The sequence below is a fragment of the Tamandua tetradactyla genome, chromosome 11, assembly GCF_023851605.1.
Source record: "Tamandua tetradactyla isolate mTamTet1 chromosome 11, mTamTet1.pri, whole genome shotgun sequence".
Classification (NCBI taxonomy): domain Eukaryota; kingdom Metazoa; phylum Chordata; class Mammalia; order Pilosa; family Myrmecophagidae; genus Tamandua; species Tamandua tetradactyla.
The window spans coordinates 77299843-77318082 of NC_135337.1; the positions used below are offsets into that span (position 1 = coordinate 77299843).

Consider the following 18240-nt stretch of genomic DNA (forward strand, 5'->3'; position numbering starts at 1 on the left):
GCTCTGTCCCACTATCTTTGTTCTAAAAACGTGCCACTGTTCCCGAAAAGGGAACAGAAACGCGCCCTTCCTCTTGAAAGGCCCGAGCTGGAAGTCGTGCACGGCGCTGCTCTCAGCCCATTGGCCGGAATGTAGCCACGCGGCCCGCCCTCCCGCTGCAAGGGAGCCTGGGAAATGTAGTCTTGGCTCCGGTCGGCCACGTGCCGCTCTTAATGTCAGTTCTAATTTCAGAGCAGGTGGAGAGAACAAACTCTATTTCCGACACAACTCTTTTCGTTTGGGTTGTGCCTCGATGGAGAAGAGCCTTTGAAAGCCCATCACCAAGACAGGGTTCCTACCCTGCTGTGTGACCTTGGCCAAGTGCCTTGACCTATCTGAGCCTGTTGGCACATTTGAGAATTGGTATTATCCCACCAGTGTTTCAGGTCCTCAACAGATCTCGGGTGATCACACACAAACAGCAAGTACAGCGCCCGTACTCACAAAGTGTGCATTTCCCTGCATGGAAGGGATAGGTCTTTTCTGGAGTTTGGGAAATAAGAGTAGAGTTAACATTTATCCATTCTTTTGGGGGGGGGGGCATGGGGAGGCACCGGGAATCAAACCCGGGTCTCTGGCATGGCAGGCAAGAAATCTGCCACTGAGCTACCATCACACCGCCTCGTTTATCCATTCTTGATGCCTTAAGTATATAAACTCATTTGAATTCCCCCAAAGGACTCCTTGAGGTAGAAGCTCATATTATCATGTCCATTTTACATATGGGGAAACCAAGGCCCAAAAGGGCAAATTCCAGCGCCCAGAGTCACCCATGTTGGAAGCAGGGTGAGCACAAAGGAAGCAGCTGACTTTCCAAGAGAGGTCAAATAAGCATGAAGGAGAGGTCAGGAGGGGCGGGTTTGAGGCCGCTGAGCTGGATTTGAACATCGGCCCTGCTTGCCCTTTCTTCATCTGCCGTAGCCAGTGGAGGGCGGGCCCGGCATGAGTCACCCAAGCAGTCACGTCCGGCCTGCTATTTTAGTCCCTGTCTCAGACCTCTCTGACAGTCTCCCAGAAGTGAAACCTCTGGGGACAAAGTTCTCTGAGATTAGATTCCTGGGTGGGGTGGGGTGGGGTGGGGTGGGCCGGGAGGGAGGGGAGGGTGTGGAAACCATTGAAGCAAGAGCCAGTTACACATGCTGGACAGTTGTAGTGAAATGACCATTTTGTTCATTTGACCAATGTGTATTGAGCGCCTGCTGTATGCCAGAATTGTTCCAGGTACCGGGAGGGCAGGGAAAGAGGCAGCGGTGGGGCAAAGGCAGATGGGATCTGTCTCTTGGTCTTATTTTCAGTTGGGGGCGGAGTGGGGGGTGGTGGGAGCAGTAAGCAAGTCATCAGATAAGGAAGCAAGGGAGTTTCAGAAAGTGCAGACGATTCTGAAGGAATAACCAGGAAGAGATGATGGGAAGAATCTCAGGAGGAAAGACTTCAGCTGGATGGTCAGGGAGGACCGCTTGGAGGAGGTGGCCTTGCAGCCAAGACCTGGAGGAAGAGAAGGAACAACTGGGGGGAAATATTCCAGGTCGCTGGAAAAGCCTGTGCAAAGGCCCTGAGGCAGATCCTGCCTAGCGCATTGGAAGAGCAGCAAGGAGGCCCATGTGGCTGGAGAAGAGGGAGCGAGGGGGAGAACAGGAGGAGGGGACAGGGCAGGGAGGGGGCAGGGCAGGGCATGCAGGGCCTGGGGGACCATGGGGAGGATTTCGGCTTTTACCCCAAAGAAGGTGGGAGTCATGGAGGGCTGTAGGCAGAGAAGGGACGTGCCCTGACTCTGGTGGGTGCAGGAAGGACAGATAGTGGGGGAAGAGGGCAGGATCAGGGAGACCAAGCATGGTCCAAGTGAGCAGGGAAGGGGGCTAGGCCAGGCAGAGGTAGAGAGAAATGAGCCATCCAGGACATATTCTGCCTGCATACCTTCACCTGGCCCAAGTAAGCCCGGCTGTGCTAAGGAACTGTGCGGCTATTAAATCATTGCCTCCGTTTTTCTAGTCTCTGAAATATTCTTGGTTCATGCCATTATTTGTTCATCTGTGGCTTCTCTCTCATGCTCCACCCACCCCAAGAAGGTGAGGGACGGGTCTGTTTTGGTCCTTTGATAGCACACAGTAGGTGCTCAATACATGTATGGGGGGAGGGGCTAACAATTATTGCGCATCTGCTGTATGCAGATACTACACTGGGCACCAGAGACACAGACCTGTTCCCTGCCCTTGTGGAGCTCAACGGTAGAGGAGATGATTCATTCACCCATTTACTCTGTCAACATTTATTGAGCTCCAATTGTACACCGGGCCCTGTGCTGGGTACACCGTGCCAACTCAGGGGTAACCAAAACAAACCCAGCCCGTCCACTCGGGCTCGCGGTACAGTGCAGGGTGATACTTGGCTGAGTTGGGGAAGGACAGGGCACTGTGGGAGTCCCCAAAGGGGGACCTTGGACAGCATAGGTTGTGGGGTGGGGTGGGGTGGGTTCAAGGGAAACTTCTGGAAGGAGGAAGCAAGCCGAGACCTGATGCATTGGCCAGGAAGAAGTTGGTGTGTCATGGGCAAAGGCCTAGAGGAGAGAGAATGAGTAGTGCAGGGTAACCCCAATTCCCTCTCTAGTTAGGGGCTCAGCCATGAGTCATGTTGCCCCAGCGCCCCCTGGTGGCCTTCACCAGCTCAGCCCTGCCTGGGCTTCCGGACGTTTTCTCGTGAAGTTCCTTGTCCCACTGAGCAAAATAACCTTAAGGAAAAAGGGAAAAACAAGGGGGTGGGGAAAGGAGGTGGAATTTCCCCCTCTTTAAAAAGTGTGACTCGTGAATAAGTAAGAGATGATTCATTTTCAGAGGTCAAATCTCCTACCACCAGTCCCTGCTTGGGATCATGTTTTTCTGAGATTTTTAGGTATTTTACACATGGTCTCCTCCTGCTCTCTGGGCCCAGAGAGGGTAGTGCTCTGCCCTAGGTCACACAGGACGTGCGCTGCCAAAAGAGGGTTGGAGGGCTTGCCCCTCCCCCCGTGCCCCCACTCGAGCCAGAAGGGGGTGGGGCTGGGAAGTCTGAGTTGTAAATCTTCTGTATCTCCAGAACTGGTTGTCTCAAAACGTACCTATGCATATTTAAAAGTATTTTCTGAATAATTTTCACCTGCTTCAGGAGTCTAAAGGCACCAAAGAGGAACAGAGACAAAGGTCCTGTGTCCCCAGTTACCTGGTTCTTCCCAGACACCAGTGTGACCTGTTTCTGTCCTGCCCTCCACAGTCTGTTCTCCCTGCAGCAGCCAGAGGGCGCCCGTGAGCCCCCGAGTCAGGACCGTCCCTCCTCAGCCCACAGCCCTCCATGGTTCCCACCTCCCGCAGGGAAAAAGCCCAAGTCCTCACGCGGCCCACAGGCCCTGCATGCCCTGCCACGTCCCCTCCCTGCCCTCCCCTCCTCCCGCTCTCCCTGGGGTTCCCTCGAGCTCCAGCCACGTGGACCTCCTCCCTGCTCCTCCAATATGCCAGGCACCATCTGCCTCAGGGCCTTTGCACAGGCTGTTCCCTCTGCCTGGAATGCTTTTCCCTCAGACACCTCCACCGCTCACTCCCTCACCTCACTCAGGTCTTTGCTCAAATGTCACCTTCTCAATGGGGGCTTCCTGAAGGACCCATTTAAAACTCATTGAAAATCACATCCACTGGATACCTCCACCACTTTGCTGTTATTTTATGCATAAAATAATAATCATAAGTGCAGACATTTAGAAAGCGCTTACTGTAGGACAAGGACTCTTCTAAGAGCTTCATAGTTACTCCTTACAACATTTTTTTTTTTTTTTTTTTTTTTAGAGAGAGGAAGGAAGGGAAGGAAAGACAGAGAGAAGGAAGGAAGGATGGAAGGAAGGAAGGGAAACATCTTTAAACATTTTCTTGTTTTATTGTATTTTGTTTGTTTGTTTGTTTTTTACATGGGCTGGGGCCGGGAATCGAACCGAGGTCCTCCGGCATGGCAGGCAAGCACTTTGCCCGCTGAGCCACCGCGGCCCGCCCACAACATTCTTAAGAAAAGGATTTTTGCTATTCCCATTTGATAGATGAGGAAATTGAGGTTCAGAGAAGTTAAGCAACATGGCCAAGGTCACAGCTGGAAAGCAGCAGAGCTGGGGTTCTAATAATACATATAATGGGAATTTGTATTCTTATTCCCACCTCATCACATTCTCCAGAGCACCTGCTACCCTGTTTGGTACAAAAGCCCACCTTCATCCTTTTTGGTGGCTGCATTGTATTCCACACCATTCAGTTTCCACAAAGTCTGAAGGTTCTAACTACCTTCAGAATCTTATAGCTAGAGGAACAGGGCGCCTTGGAGGGGGGCCAGGCAATCTTTTGAGAGTCTCAAGAAAATACCAGAAATTCTACTTTTATTTTAAAAGACCATCTGGCTTCACCATACGTGGCTGTGGAGGAGTGCCACCCGAGGTGCTGTGACAGGCTCACAGGAAGGGCTGGTGGCCAGTGAGCGAGGCTCCTGTTCGTTCTGTTTCTTCCAGAAGCACCTGGCTGTTTTCCACGAGTCCCCCTGGACACCAGAGCCCAAAGCCAGCGGGACCCAAGCCCCAGCAGGCCCAGGGAGGCCCAAGGACTTTCAGTGAAGTAGGGCTTTCTGGAGGTCCTGCCCAGCCCCTCCGCCCAGGCACATGAGCCTCCTTTTGGAAGGCAGGAGCCACCCCAGCACCCCAGAGGGGCCAGGGTGAGGCGTTTTTTTTTGTTTTTTTTTCACGGAGGGTTTGCTGTAGAATGCAATTTACAAAAATTCTCCAGGACACTCATTCTCTGGGACACCCTCCTCCCAACCCCATCAGACTCTCCCACCCCCTCCCCTTCCCAACCATTCCGCAGAAACTGCTCTGGTCAAGGTCACCGGAGACTTCCTGTTGCCAAATCCAAAGGTTGTGGGGCCTCGTCCCTCCCCCACCCACCCACAGGGCTCACAGACACGTGACCAGGTGGTCACAACAGGGAATGGTCAGGGCTGTATGGGGTGAGGGGGGCAGAGGGCACCGCGGGGGTTCAGGGAGGGTTCCTAGAGGGAAGACAGAGTTTCTTGGAGGGGAAGTCAAGAGAGGAAAAGTTACTCCAGGCGGGCTGGAGTTCAATGTGGGGGCCCTGTCTCGCGGCGATGAACCGAGAGCGCCACCAGGGGGCGCGGCCGGACAGCGGTTTTGCCTGCGCCCTGCGTTAGGGAGGGGGTGCCTGCTTCCCGGCTCTGCTCCTCGGGGGCTCCAGTGGGGCAGGGACCCCTTTAGTAAGCCAAGTTCCAAGCCATGTCAACAGCCCCCTCTCCCCTCTTACGACCTCAGCCTCCGGAAATCACAATGGGAATAATCGGGGTCCTGTAATTATGTACCCCCGCCCCCCGCAGCGCCGTCCCAACTGTCTCCTGGGCCTGGCACTAGGCATTTTGCATCGCCTCGCCTCGCCCAATTGTTGGCTCACCACTGTTCTAGTCTCTCCGTTTTGCAGACGGGAAAACCGAGGCTCAGAGAGGCAGTGTCACTTCCCGAGGTGCAGAAAGAGACTGCAGGGCCAGGGATAAGGGTGAGGCAGGTGAGGCATCCAAGGCACATTCCTGGGGCATGAAAGCAGGGTCTCTGTAAGTGGCTCAGTCCATCCTGTTGTTCACAGTCCGGTCCGAAGCCCAGAGACAGCAAGTATCTGCCTCAGGTCACACAGCAAATCACAACCCTTCCCTGAGCTCACAGCACAAGCGCCATCGCGATTGCCCCTGGGCAGGGGCCTTTAGTTTTTAACCTGTTCAGTGGCCACCGCCTTTTTTATAGCCCTGGTTTTTCAATCTCTTAAGAAGTTTTTAAAATGTTTTCTTCCCAAGGAAACGAGCTGCCTGAGATCTCTCAGCGGAGCTGGCCCAGTCCTTCCCCAGGTTCCTGACCCTTTCTGAACCTGTCCTTTCCCCTTGTGTTTGGTTGGCACCTGTGCCCTGGCTGGGGGTGGGGAGTGGCATGGCGGGCTGCGTCCCCACTTGCTGCTGTGTGGTCTCAGTCTGTCCCCACCCTTTGCGGGGCCTGCAAGTCCATGTATGTCCTGCGGTTTCCTAAACTTCGTCTTCCCCTGGTCTGTCCTTATGAAATTTGCTGGCAATTTGCACCTATTTACTTAATTTGTTTTCTACAACTTATTTCAGTTCATCTTTTTCTTTATATCAACTCATACTTTTTTTTTCATTTCCAGAATTCGATAGTGGTGATGGTAGCACAACCTTGTAAATGTACTAAAACTGCTGAATTTGGATGGTAAACTTTTTATTGTACTTGAATTACACTGCAACAAAAAGATGCCAAAAGTAAATCAACTTGGCTGAAAGTAAATCAACTTGTTTTTCTTTCTAAACGTGGGTCACCTTCTGCATTAATGTCTCTAAATTCACGGGGTGGAGTGGCTAGTTATGCTTTGTTTCGAGACACATTGAATAAATGCTTCAATGGCTTAAACATATTAAAAGTCCATCCCTGTAGGATACGTAAGCACAAGTGTTCAAACAGTAGGTGCTCTATAACTGCAGTAGCTCTGCTGAGCACATATTATGCACCTGGATGTTTTTGTGCATGAACTCATCTAATCCTTCCTGCAAGACTAGTGGGTAGGTGCTATGATTACCCCAGTTTACAGATGAGAAAACTGAGGATTCAGGGAAGGGAAATGACCAACTATCCATAACCCACACTGCCCAGTGAGCACTGGCCTCCCTTTTCAAGGGTTCTCTGAACAAGCAAATTACAATAAATTAAAGGGATTGCAAGATGGCAGCTGGCAAATCCAACCCCTGATAGGTTTTGTTCAATCTCAGTGAAATTTTTAAAGAATCAGTTTTGGTATCATTGATTTTTCTCTATCATTTGTTTCTGTTTCTTTCATTTCTGCTCTTAACTTTATTATTTCTTTGTGTTCATTTACACTTTTTCTAGCATCTCAAGGTGAAACATTAGATGAGAGGTGGGGTCAGCTTCTTCTGAAAGGCTAAATAGTGAATATTTGTGGACCATATGGGCTTCGTCACAATTACTCAGTTCTGCCACTGTGCTCAAAGGACAGCCACAAGAAATACACAAATGAAGGAGCATGGCTGTGATCCAATAAAACTTTTTGAGAAATAAGGCTGCATCTGGCCCATGGGCTGCAGTTTGCCTTGCCTTCTGTAATTATCTTCAGTATTTCTTCTTTGCTAGTATAAACGTTTCAGGCTATGAATGTCCCTCTAAGCACTGCTTTAACTACATCCCCCAGGTTTCATGTTGTTTTATCACTCAGCTCAAAAATATTTTCTTTCTTGCTTCGTCATTTTGTCTTTGACTGAAGCTGAGTCACGGACGCCCACCACCTGCTGTACTCACCTGTTACCTGTCAGGCAACGAGTACCTAAACACCCACCACATGCCAGGCATCCTCCTAGGCACTGGGTATATGGTCCCTGCCTTCATGGGGCTTCCCGTGAGGTCCTAGGGGCACCTCACATCCAGAGCACTGCGCCATCCTCCCTCAGCCCATTAAACAGCCTGATTATCCACCTTCTGGCACTGGCCTAGATCTCCTTGCCTCCTCTGGTGTATATCTCCACCTCCAAATCACCACTAAGCTTGCCAGCTCTACCTGAAGAGTGTATCTGAAATTCTTCCACTTCCATCCATCCCACAATACTGCTCGGCCTGGGCCCTTGTTGCTAACAGCCTCCCCACTGCTCTCCTAAGAATAAAATCCAGATCTCTCATCGTTCAGGAGGCCATGCCTGACCTGCCCCATCTCCTCCCTGCCCTCCCCTCTCCCGCTTTCCCCCTCACTCCTCTGCCCCAGCCAACACGGGCTTCCTTCCTCTTTTATCAACAAGCCGAGTAAGTGGATTCATTCATTCATTCATTCATTCAATAAACATTTCATGAGCATCTACTGTGGACACACCAGGAAAACTTGTGGAGCTGACCTAGAGAAGAGGGACACAACAAACAAGGAAGCAAATGATTAAAATGATTAACCCTGGGGATTAAGGACACAAGGGCTAAAAAGGAAATACATGGTGGGGGGCATGGAAGGGAATGGCAGGGGCACTACTTCAGATGATCTGGGAAGGTCTCAGAGAGGAGGTGGCTTTGTTCAAATTCAGAGCTTAAAAGGTTTTAACGGAGGAAATTAAGGCACGGGGCAGGAGAGGGAGGGCGGGCTCAAATGTCCCGTTTGACGCCGAGATTCAGTGTCTCGTCTGCGATTTATGAGAAACAGCTGCTGGCACCAGTGGGGAGAACATTTCTACCCCCACTATCACGAGGGGCGGAGCCCCCCCGCCCCCACCGTGCAGGCCAGGCCTTGCAGAAACCACTGGTTGTTCAGCTCCTGGTGGAACCAACCACCCTTTGTTTTTCCCAGTCCAAACTGGATCTCCCTGCAGGAATCCAACATCCACCCTACCTTCCTGTTGGGACGTAGAGACACCTCGCAGCCCGCGTCCCCAAGTCTGCCTTCTGGGCCCAGGATGGGATTCCCGGCTGAGCTATCTTTAACCTCGGGCTGGGACACACCGCTCCCTGCGGGCATAGCTCGGATGACAGTGCTGGAATCTCATGGGGGTGGTGGCTTTAGAGGAGCTCAGCATCCGCCAGGGCAACCAAGGCGCGGCCTGCGCCCCTCTCACCCCAGAGGTCAGAGGACGCATGTCCTGAGGCAGGAAGAGTGCCACATGGCGCTTTAGTTGGCACCCATGGAGCATCCAGTGGGTGTCGGACCCTGGGGGTAACCAGCAGTGACTTAGACAGACCCCCGCACAGTTCTTGGTCTGACGGGGGAAAAAAGGCTATGCCCAAGGAGGCAAGTAACTGAATGGGGAGAGGGTGACGCAGGGCTGGTTGTGACTTAGATGGGGGTGGGCTGCTGGGTTTGGGGCACCCTCAAAGCTGGTTCCAGCCTTGACGCCAGATGCTCCTTGGCAGAACAAGCCTGAGCGCACCCCGTCCCCTTCCCAGCCTCATCTTCCTCACCTGAAAACAGCCAGGGACATTGTCCTGGCTTTGTGGCCTCAGGAAGCCTGCTCGGCCCCTCTGAGCTTTTCTTATGGATAAATGGCAGAGAATGACTTCACCATTGTGGATTTCTCTGCTGCCTCCACAGCATCCAGCCCCTCATTTTAGATCAACCCCCATTTCATTTGGCTCCCAAGCTGTCCTGGAGAAGTGGGCCCTCCCACCCCCACTACCTTGCAAAGGTGACCCAGGTGAAGCCCATCTGCACAGCATGCTGCTGGGCTACCACGATGGGTTCAGGGATGGACGTGTGACCCAAGCAAATCCAATCAGGGTGAATCTCAGGATGTTTTGGGGGAAGGCTGGGAGAAACAGCCTCCTTTCTCTTGCTGGGTGGGAGCAAGAGAAGTGGAGTGTTCCATTGTGCTGGCTGCCAGCCTGGGGCACCCTGAGGAGACAGTCCTCCGGGAACAAGTCAACCAGGTTATTGGTAACAGCTCTGAGCTGCTGGATCAACCCTCACCTGAAGCTCATCGGTGTTTTGCTTTAAGAAAATCTCCAAAGGGGGCCATTTGCTCCATGGACTGGAAGGCGCCCAAGTAGTAGGGAAAAGGGAACCCAGGCTTCTGCTGTTTGAGACGCGCTCACATTTAATAGTTCTCCAAACTCCCCTGGGATAGCACGAGGTATGGAGCCAGAGACCTGGGTTCGAATCTCAGTTCTTTCCTGAGGTCCTCTATGTCCTCTTGACAAGTCTTGTAATAGCTGTTAACAGCCTCAATTCCCCCGGCTTGTAAAATAGAAATAATAATACAGCTGTCGTCAGCATTAAACACAGAAGCACCCAGAACGGTGCCTGACCTACAGGACATACCTGAGGAAAGTGTCCCTGGAGATTTGTCTATCACCTGCTGATGCAAAACCCACCTTTTCATGCAACAGTGTGTTCATTCTATCACTGAGAAGGTTTTGTCTGTTAAGGGTTGTACGGCACCAAGAGAAATCCAAAGGCAGACACACAAAACCAGGAGGTGCAGGCAACTCACCACCCAACAGCACCCCTGGCTGTGGAATGTCCCAGTGGGGAGACCCTTCCCCTCTCATGATGCGACAGGAGGGGCTACTTGGACCTCGGGTAAGAGCAGCTCAAGCACTTATTGCTGACGAGGGAGCTCAGAACATACCCGCTGAATCAATTCCTGAGCCCATGGGTGTTGAATCGACAGTGCCTTGTGGCAGGGATTTGGAAGAAAGCAGAATTCCCCAATTTCCGTGTTCATACTTGTAAGGGAGAGAGCACTTAGGGAAAAGGAAGTTAACCCGGCTCTTGGAAATCCATCCGGTTCCTGGGGAGACCTTTTCGGTCCTAATGGCTCTATCAATGGGACTTATTCAAAGTCAGGCTCACCAGGCCAAAGCCAGAGCCATGGACCTCTCTGCCTCTGCCGGGCCTTCAGGGGACCTTCGTGACCCTTAACCCTTCCTAGCCTTTCAAAGACGGAGGAACCACTCTTTATCATGGCGACCCTACCCCAACATGGGGGTTTGGGCTCCCAGTGGTTTACACTTTTTTCCTTAGTAGCAATACATCACTCACAAAGCCCCAGTATACAAAACAGTGGCCCTCATGCTCCTCTTTCACTTGCACCAATGCTGGGGACTTTTACACACACATGTGCACCGTAGCAGCCTCTTCCCACCCTCTCCCCCAACCTACCCACACCAAAGAATCGCCAGGAAAGTCTCTTCAAGTATCTGCTTTTTAATGATTTAAATATCAGTGCCAAGACTCAGAACTTAAACGGTCTTGTCTCTTGATCCTGTGCTCTGGAAGGGATTTAGTAACTACTGTTTCTGCCTTGATGGAAGCGAAGATCTTGGCTTGTAAATAAAACCATGTGCTAACTAATCACTGCAAATTCAAAGGAGACCGGGTTTCCCGCTTAGCCGCTGCCACCTGTCTGTGGCTACCACAGCGGAGTGGTGTGGGGACTCTGCTCTCCCCAAACTTGACCTTTCCCCTGAGCTGCTTCCACCTTCTGCTACCGACTCTTCCCCGGACAGAACTGGCGTCTGTTGCCCGCTTGGCATAGGGAGGACCACACCCAAGGAAAATCTTGTTGTGACAGGTTCCCTTGCACTGACCGCAACTGCATCCTGAGTGACAGTTAATTGAGATTTTTGTACAAGCCTTAACAGACAACTTATCCCGGCCATTTTCCTGTCTCATCTAGTTGCTTCATTGGATTAATGCTGCCCCGGGGCTTTTCTCAGGAGGACCTGGATTCAGGTTCTCTGAGCAGCTGAAAAGTGTCTACAGCCACTTTGGGTAGACACAGCCCTCGATGCTGCATGTGGGCTTGCAAAGCTGAAGTGGCCTGGGGTTTAAATTCAGAGACCGGGAAAAAACAAAACCCCCACACACCACAGTATCTCTTGCTGGGTGGAAAATGGTCACTGGGCTGGCTCCCTCGGCACCTGACCTGACCTTTGCTTGGAAAGAGATCTCTAATGAGAAAGGAAATTGGGAGGCCTGAGAAAAAGACCCAAGAGTGAAGTTTTCAAAAAACAGACAGTTGCTCCAGTTTTTACGGGCCTTTTACCTTGCTTGCCAAATTATTCACAAAACAAAGCTCACTTCTGGACTGCCTCAGCCACTCCAGGCACAACAAGCAAAATTCTTAAAAAACAGCAGCAAAATCTCAGGACTCCCTGCGTGGCTCTTGTAACCTGCCCACCTGCTAAATAAACAAGACACCAAACCAACCGCAAGCTATCTAAGGGGCAGGCAGGCTGTCCTCCTCAGAGAGCCCCCACAGCCTGCTTCAAGACTACGGCAACACAGGAGGAGGGTATGACGGCGCTGCAGGAAATGAGAGGTGGCCTTGCTTCTTGAGATCCATGCTTTCGACCCTGGGAATCCTAACACTTCATGCGACAGCTGGATTTATCCAGCCACCCGTGGGGCAGAGAGAGCCGGACTCAATTCTCAACTTCTTCCTTTGTTCCTAGAGGGGAAGACAGGCAATGGCTTCGATCCCTCTGCTTCTAGGCAGGAAGGTGAAGGCCTTGGAAACTGAGGCAGAGGATGTGGGGAAGGGCTGGTGTCTTTCCCCGATTGTGTACGGATGGGTCGGCTCCTGGAAAAAGACAGTTCTTCCCCCCCAGTACACAATCCCGATGCTTCTGGTACCGACAGCCTGCTGATTCCTTTCCTCTCTCTGAAGAAGTAAAAGGGATGCAAAGCACAGGAGAGCCCCTTCCTGTTTAGTGCTACAAATACGCTCCCGCTCCCCCCTGCTTCTCAGAACAAGAGGGGAACGACCCTCTGGGCAGGTCAGTGCAGTTCGATGAACGCCTCCAGCTCTTCCGGGATGAAGCCCTTGTAGGGAATCTTGTTCTTGTCCAGGGCTCGGGCGGCAAGGCACTGGAGGGTCACGTAGTTGAAGGGCTGGACCGAGCTCTTGGCCAGCAGCTTCTCGTCCAGCAGCTCATAGGCCGTCTTCTTGAAGGCGTTGGTGGCGTCCATGTGGGCCCCGGCTTCGATCAGGGCGTTCATGATGGCCGGGCAGTCGTTCTGGGCTGCTATGTGCAGCGGGGTGTTGTTGTCAAAGTCCCTGCTGTCGGGGTCGGCCCCGCAGCTGAGGAGCACCTTGACCACCTGGAGGGAGGGGAATCTGCCCACCGGGTAGCGGCCCACGTTGGTGGTGTCCTTGTCCACGGCCATGTGCAAAGGGGTGAAGCCGTTCTTGCCGCGGGGGGCGCACTTGAGCAGCCGGTAGACGGTCTGGTGCTTGAGGTGCTCCTGAGCAGGGGTACATTCCACTTTCTCCAACAGGTACAGCAGATGGAGGATGATGGCCAGGGCCTTGGTGAACTGGGAGGAGTCCCCCGGTTCCTTGGGGAGCTGCAGGGCCCGCTCCACCTCTCGGACCCCTTTACTGAGCACCCCCATGAGATCCGTGAAGCCGATCTGCGTGCCCAGGCTGCCCTTCACCGCCCGGTCCTGCAGCACGTAAGAGAAGAGTTCGGCAAAGGAGAGGAAACTGCTGGCCGTCATGGGACTCAGAGGCTCCAGGCTGTTCTGTTGCATGTCCAGGGCATATTTCCACAAGCGGATGCAGCGCTCAAAATTGCCCGAGTCTGCGTACACGGCCCCCCGGTAGCGGATGTAGTAGGAAGTGTCTGGATGGGAGGGGCCCAGGATTCGTTCCCGGATCAGCAGGGCCTGCATCCGCATCTCGTCGGGGTCGGTGATGAGCGCTTCCAGCTCCTCCGCGGTGTTCACCTCTCGGGAATAGTCGTAGGCCAGGACCAGCTGCTGGGGCTCCGGCTTGGGCAAATACTCACCCCCCTGGTGGCGCAACTCCATGGCCCGTCTCCAGTGTTTGAGGGCTCCCAGCAGATCGCGCTTCTTATCCACATACGTGGCGCCCAGCAATTCCAAGGCCTCCACTGCAGCTTCCCGGCTAGTGGGGCAGCAGCTTTCGTAAGATTCGCCGTTAGGTGGTTCCTCTGGGGAAGACTTTGAGCAGCGGGCCCCCAGTGGCTTCGGGCATCCGCGACTGGAGGAAGTGTCCTCCCGGGAGAGCCCTGGCTGTGCCTCTTCCCCAGCGGCCTGCTCCTGTCCAGGTTGCTCCTGGATGAGGTACTCCACGATATTGGTGTGGCCGGTGACACTGGCCGCTAGGAGCGGGGTCATGCCGTAGCCGTCGCGTTCCATGCGGGCGTTGCAACCCAGCAGCAGCTGCAGGATCTCCAGGCTGCCGGACTCGGCGCAGTCATGCAGGGCCGTGTTGCCCTTAGCGCTGCGCCGGTTCACCTGGGCACCCTGCTCCAGCAGGTAGCGGGCGATCTCGCGGTGGCCCTTATAACAGGAGATCATGAGGCACGTGTGCCCGTGCCGGTTGGCGACCTCCAGGTCGGCCTGGTGCTCGCCCACCAGGTAACGCACGACTTCGAGGTGCCCGTCGAAGCAGGCGGCGCGCAGCGGCGTCGAGTTGGTGCGCGTGGTGCGGTTCACCGAGGCCCCGCGGCGCAGCAGGCTCCGCACCACGTCCAGGTGGCCGGCGGCGGAGGCGGCCCACAGCGGCGGCGCCCCCTCGATGGTCTCGCCATCGAAGCGCACCGACCCGCCGGCCTCCACACTCGCGCCGCACCTGTCCACCAGGTACTCCACCACATCCAGGTGGCCGTGGCGGGCGGCGATGAGCAGCGGCGTTCCCCCGCCGGCCACCTCGCCCGTCAGCTCCTCCAACTCCTCCCGGCTCCGGCCGTTCAGCAGCTTCTGGAGCAGCTGTAGTTTGCCGTCGCGGGCGGCGTTGTACACGGCGGTACGGAGGTCCATGGTCCGGGCCTCCGCCAGGCCATGGGCCGGCCGCGGGGGACGGGGGAGACGGCGGACTAGAGCCCGGACGGGCAAGCGGCAACCTTCACCGTCTCCCCCGACGCCATTTTAAGGGCCTCCTTGGGCGGAACAAAATGGCTGCCGCGGCCTGGCGTCGTTGCCGTACGAGAGTGCGCAGGGAAATGAAGTCCTGGGCGCCGGCCCACTCCCTACGACAGAGAAGGAAAGGGGAGCGCGCAAGACTACCTGTCCTAGAAGACCGCGGACCCGACCGCAGCGAGCCTTGGACGTGACGCATGGTGGGAATTGTCGTTCCACTCATAGCCGATTGCGGGGTAAGCCATCGCCCCGAGAACTATAATTCCCGTCATGCAATGCTACCCCTTCCTAGTGGGGGGGACCAGGGGGAAATTTGATTACGTACTTCCTGTCGCTGTCACTGCGCCTGGGCCAATAGGGAAAGCAGTCGCGGGCCAAGGGACTACATTTCCCAGAAAGCCTCTTGGGTGACTCGGAGCCAATCAGGAGCGACGGCGAAGTGGCGCCGGCCGAGCGAGTCTGATTCGGGCTCGGACTGGCTGTACAGCGCACCGGCAGGGGGCGCTCGGGAGAGGCGGAAAGGCTGGGTTGGGTGGGGGGCGTGGGGGGAGCAGGGAGGGCGGGTGGCCTCTAAGTGTCAGTTTCCAGCGCTCCTCACGTCTCATTCCCTCACCCATTCATTCATTCTTTCATTCATTCACACCCTCTTTCATTTGTTTAGTCATTCATTAATAACCTACTAAAAGTTTAACTCCCCATCCCTCGCCGTCATGCGAAGTCCGGACTCATCTGCCAAAGTCTCTTGGTCCCCTGACTTTTCCACCATCGGAGTGTGCAAAACCTCTATGGTGGGGGCTCCCAGGATTTGTCTCCTGCCCAAGGGCACAAGACAGGGTGGGGATTTGCACGCAGGCAGGACCAGCTACAGTACTTGCAGGGCCTAGGTCAAAATGAAAAGGAAACAGGGGAAACGGCCTTGTCCGAAAATTATTTAAAAATCCACAACAGAGACAGCAGAGCAATACACCAAGGGCGGGGCCCTTCGGAACATGGGGATCCCGACAACTGCCCCTGAGCCCAGGACGGCCCCACCACCCACCTCAGACTCTTAATCCTGGGACTCTCCAGCCTCCGCTTGCTGCTGCTCCTGCCTTCCCCGGAGTTTCCGCGAGTCATTGGAAAGCTGAAGGATGTTGCCAAGCTGGGATTGTTCAAGAAACGTCAGGTGCTCTCTCACACCTCCTGGGCTTCGTAGGTGCTGTTCCCTCTGCCTGGAACACTGTTCCATATCTTCATCCCTTGGCTAACTCTTGGGCATCCTTGGGGTCTGAGCTGAGATGTTGGACCCTCTGAGATGTTTTTCTGACCCCTGGCCCTCCCTGGGTGTCCTCTCCGGCTCCATTTCTCCTGCCATGCCACCACCCTGGGGCTCGCTCCAGCAGTGCCAAAATATTCATGCAACATGATTTACAGAGTACCTAATATATGCTACTATATGCTCAACCACGAATAGTCCCTGCTGCCAAGAAACTGACATTTAGGTGGGAAAATAAAGACAATATCTCAGGATGGGATGAGGGCTGAAAGGAACTAGAATAGGGTGACACGATGAATGTGTCATGTCACACGGGGGGCTACTATAGGGGGGAGGTCAGCAAAGGTGGCCTCTGACAAAGTGACAAATGAATGAGACTTGAACGTGAAGTTCAAAGAGAAGAATGTTCTGAGAAGGAATAGAAAGTGAGGCGGAAACAGACACATTCTAGCAACAGCAAAGGGGAGAGAAGGAAGGAAGGATGGTGGGAGAGGGGGCAGAGAGGAAAGTTTGGTTTAGGGGGTTGCGTGAGGGCTTTGGATTTTTATTTTTAAAAAATCTGGTCTATGCTCAACCCTGAAACCAGATTACAGGGGCCCAGGGTTCCATTTGCAGGATTTTTGCCAACCAGTTGTTAAACCCATGAGCTTCCCTGCTCTTATTTGAGTGAATAGGAGCCCGTTGGGGGGTTTTAAACTGGGGCATGGCACGGTTGGTTTATGGATTTTTGAGGAACCCTTCACATAGCATTTCATATCCTGTAAGGAGGGTCTGTGCAGGTGAACTGAATTTCGTTATCCCTTTTGGTTTTCCCAGGGCAGAGAGAAGGATTTGGTCTACAAGCCTCCAGGGTCCCCTTTGCCTTTTATGTCAGAAAGGGTGCTTTTGGCTGCAAGTTAATAAACCCACCAGTGACCGTGCAGTTAAAGAAGAAATGCAGAGCTCACCACCGCCACCCCCCACTCAGTAAAATGTTTTCACTGTTCATCCACGTCGTAGCTTCTATCTTCTTTAATCCCCTGTTATTTGGGGTTTTCTGATAGGACGATTGGCACATAGTCATAGCTGGCACAATATGAGGGGAGAGAACCAGTAGGAGGAAGCAGCTCAAGTTCAGATGGGATTGGGGGATAACTGATAGGGCACAATGCTGGGGGGATTTTGGGGGGAGGGATCCTGCAAATCAGAGGAGCTTATGACTTAGACTCATTGACCATGCAGAGGGAAGTGGAATGCTCAACAAATATTTGTGGAGTGATCCGGCGAGGACATTCTAACCACAGCCCCTCCCACCTAGCACTTACCATAAGGAATCCTCCGGAAGATGTGGCAATGGAAACAGAGAGTTTGGTGACCTGTCCTCTTCTTACCTCCGTGTGACAGTTTCCCCAGCCCTGCTCTGCTGTGGAGGCTTGTGTGAAACAGTTCTAATTTCATCTCGACCTGCACCCTCCCCTCTGGTCTGTGCTCAGCCTGGAACCAGTTTACAGGAACCCAAGGTTCATTTGCAGGATTTTTGCCAACCAGTTGTTAAGCCCAGCCATGATGGAAAAGTACCATGTGCAGACAGGAGGCAACAAATCATACAAAAACAAAGGATAAATACTCAAAACTCATTACCTCCTAATTATTTTAAGGCACACTACCAGTCTCTTTGTTCTTGAGGCCACTTACATCTATTTTATCTGCTCAGTGGAAATACTACAGGAGTGTGTTCCAATGCACAAGTTTATCCAATCCATCCATGGTGGGAGTATTTACACCACGGAAATGGGCAAGCACTATAAAGCAGGGGGTCCCTCACCCCCTCCCCTTACTTACTTATCTTACTCTGTTTTGTTTTGTTTTGTGTTTACCTTTTGGAAAATGCTTTCAAACTTATAGTACAGTTATAAAAATAATACAAACCCCATACAGAGAGCTCCAACACACCCCTTCCCCACCAGATTCCCAGATTCACCAATTGTAAACTTTGGCCACATTTGCCATATCAATCTATGTATCTATCCATTATGCTTGAGAGTGGAAAGAATACTTGTGCATGAACTTCCTAAGAACAGGGATATTCACTTATGTAAACACCTTAAGTGCAATTATCAAGTTCAAAGACTTTCACACGTTCCAATTTTTTTCATATGTCCCAATAATACCCCTTTGAGCCTTTCCTCCTCCTTTGCCAGCTTCCTTCATTAGACCCAGTCCGGCATCCTGTATTGCACTTAATTGTCACTGTCTCTTTAGTTGTTTAGTTGCTCTTTTATTTTTCTTTTTCTTGCAGTTTATGGAAACATACATACGTAAATATTCCCATTTCAACCCCTGCCGAGTACACACCATTTAATGAGTGGGAGTCATCGCGTTCTCGATTGGGGGGGTCCCCTCATTCGCTCTGTTTTTTTCCCATAGCACTTATCACTTTTAATCTACCATCTACTTTTACATATCCATGATGTTTATTTCTGGTCCCCCTCCTACAATGTCAGCTCCATGGAGACCGGATTTTTACAAGATAAG

At 52.9% G+C, this 18240-nt stretch overlaps 1 protein-coding gene across 1 annotated transcript; it reads right to left on the bottom strand.

Moving 5' to 3' along the window:
• Nucleotides 1-10771: 10771 nt before the first annotated feature.
• Nucleotides 10772-14746, bottom strand: FEM1A (fem-1 homolog A). The gene has a single exon (XM_077121075.1). It carries the CDS (start codon nt 14370-14372, stop codon nt 12363-12365), a length of 2010 nt encoding a protein of 669 aa, XP_076977190.1. The 5' UTR covers nt 14373-14746; the 3' UTR covers nt 10772-12362.
• Nucleotides 14747-18240: the final 3494 nt, after the last annotated feature.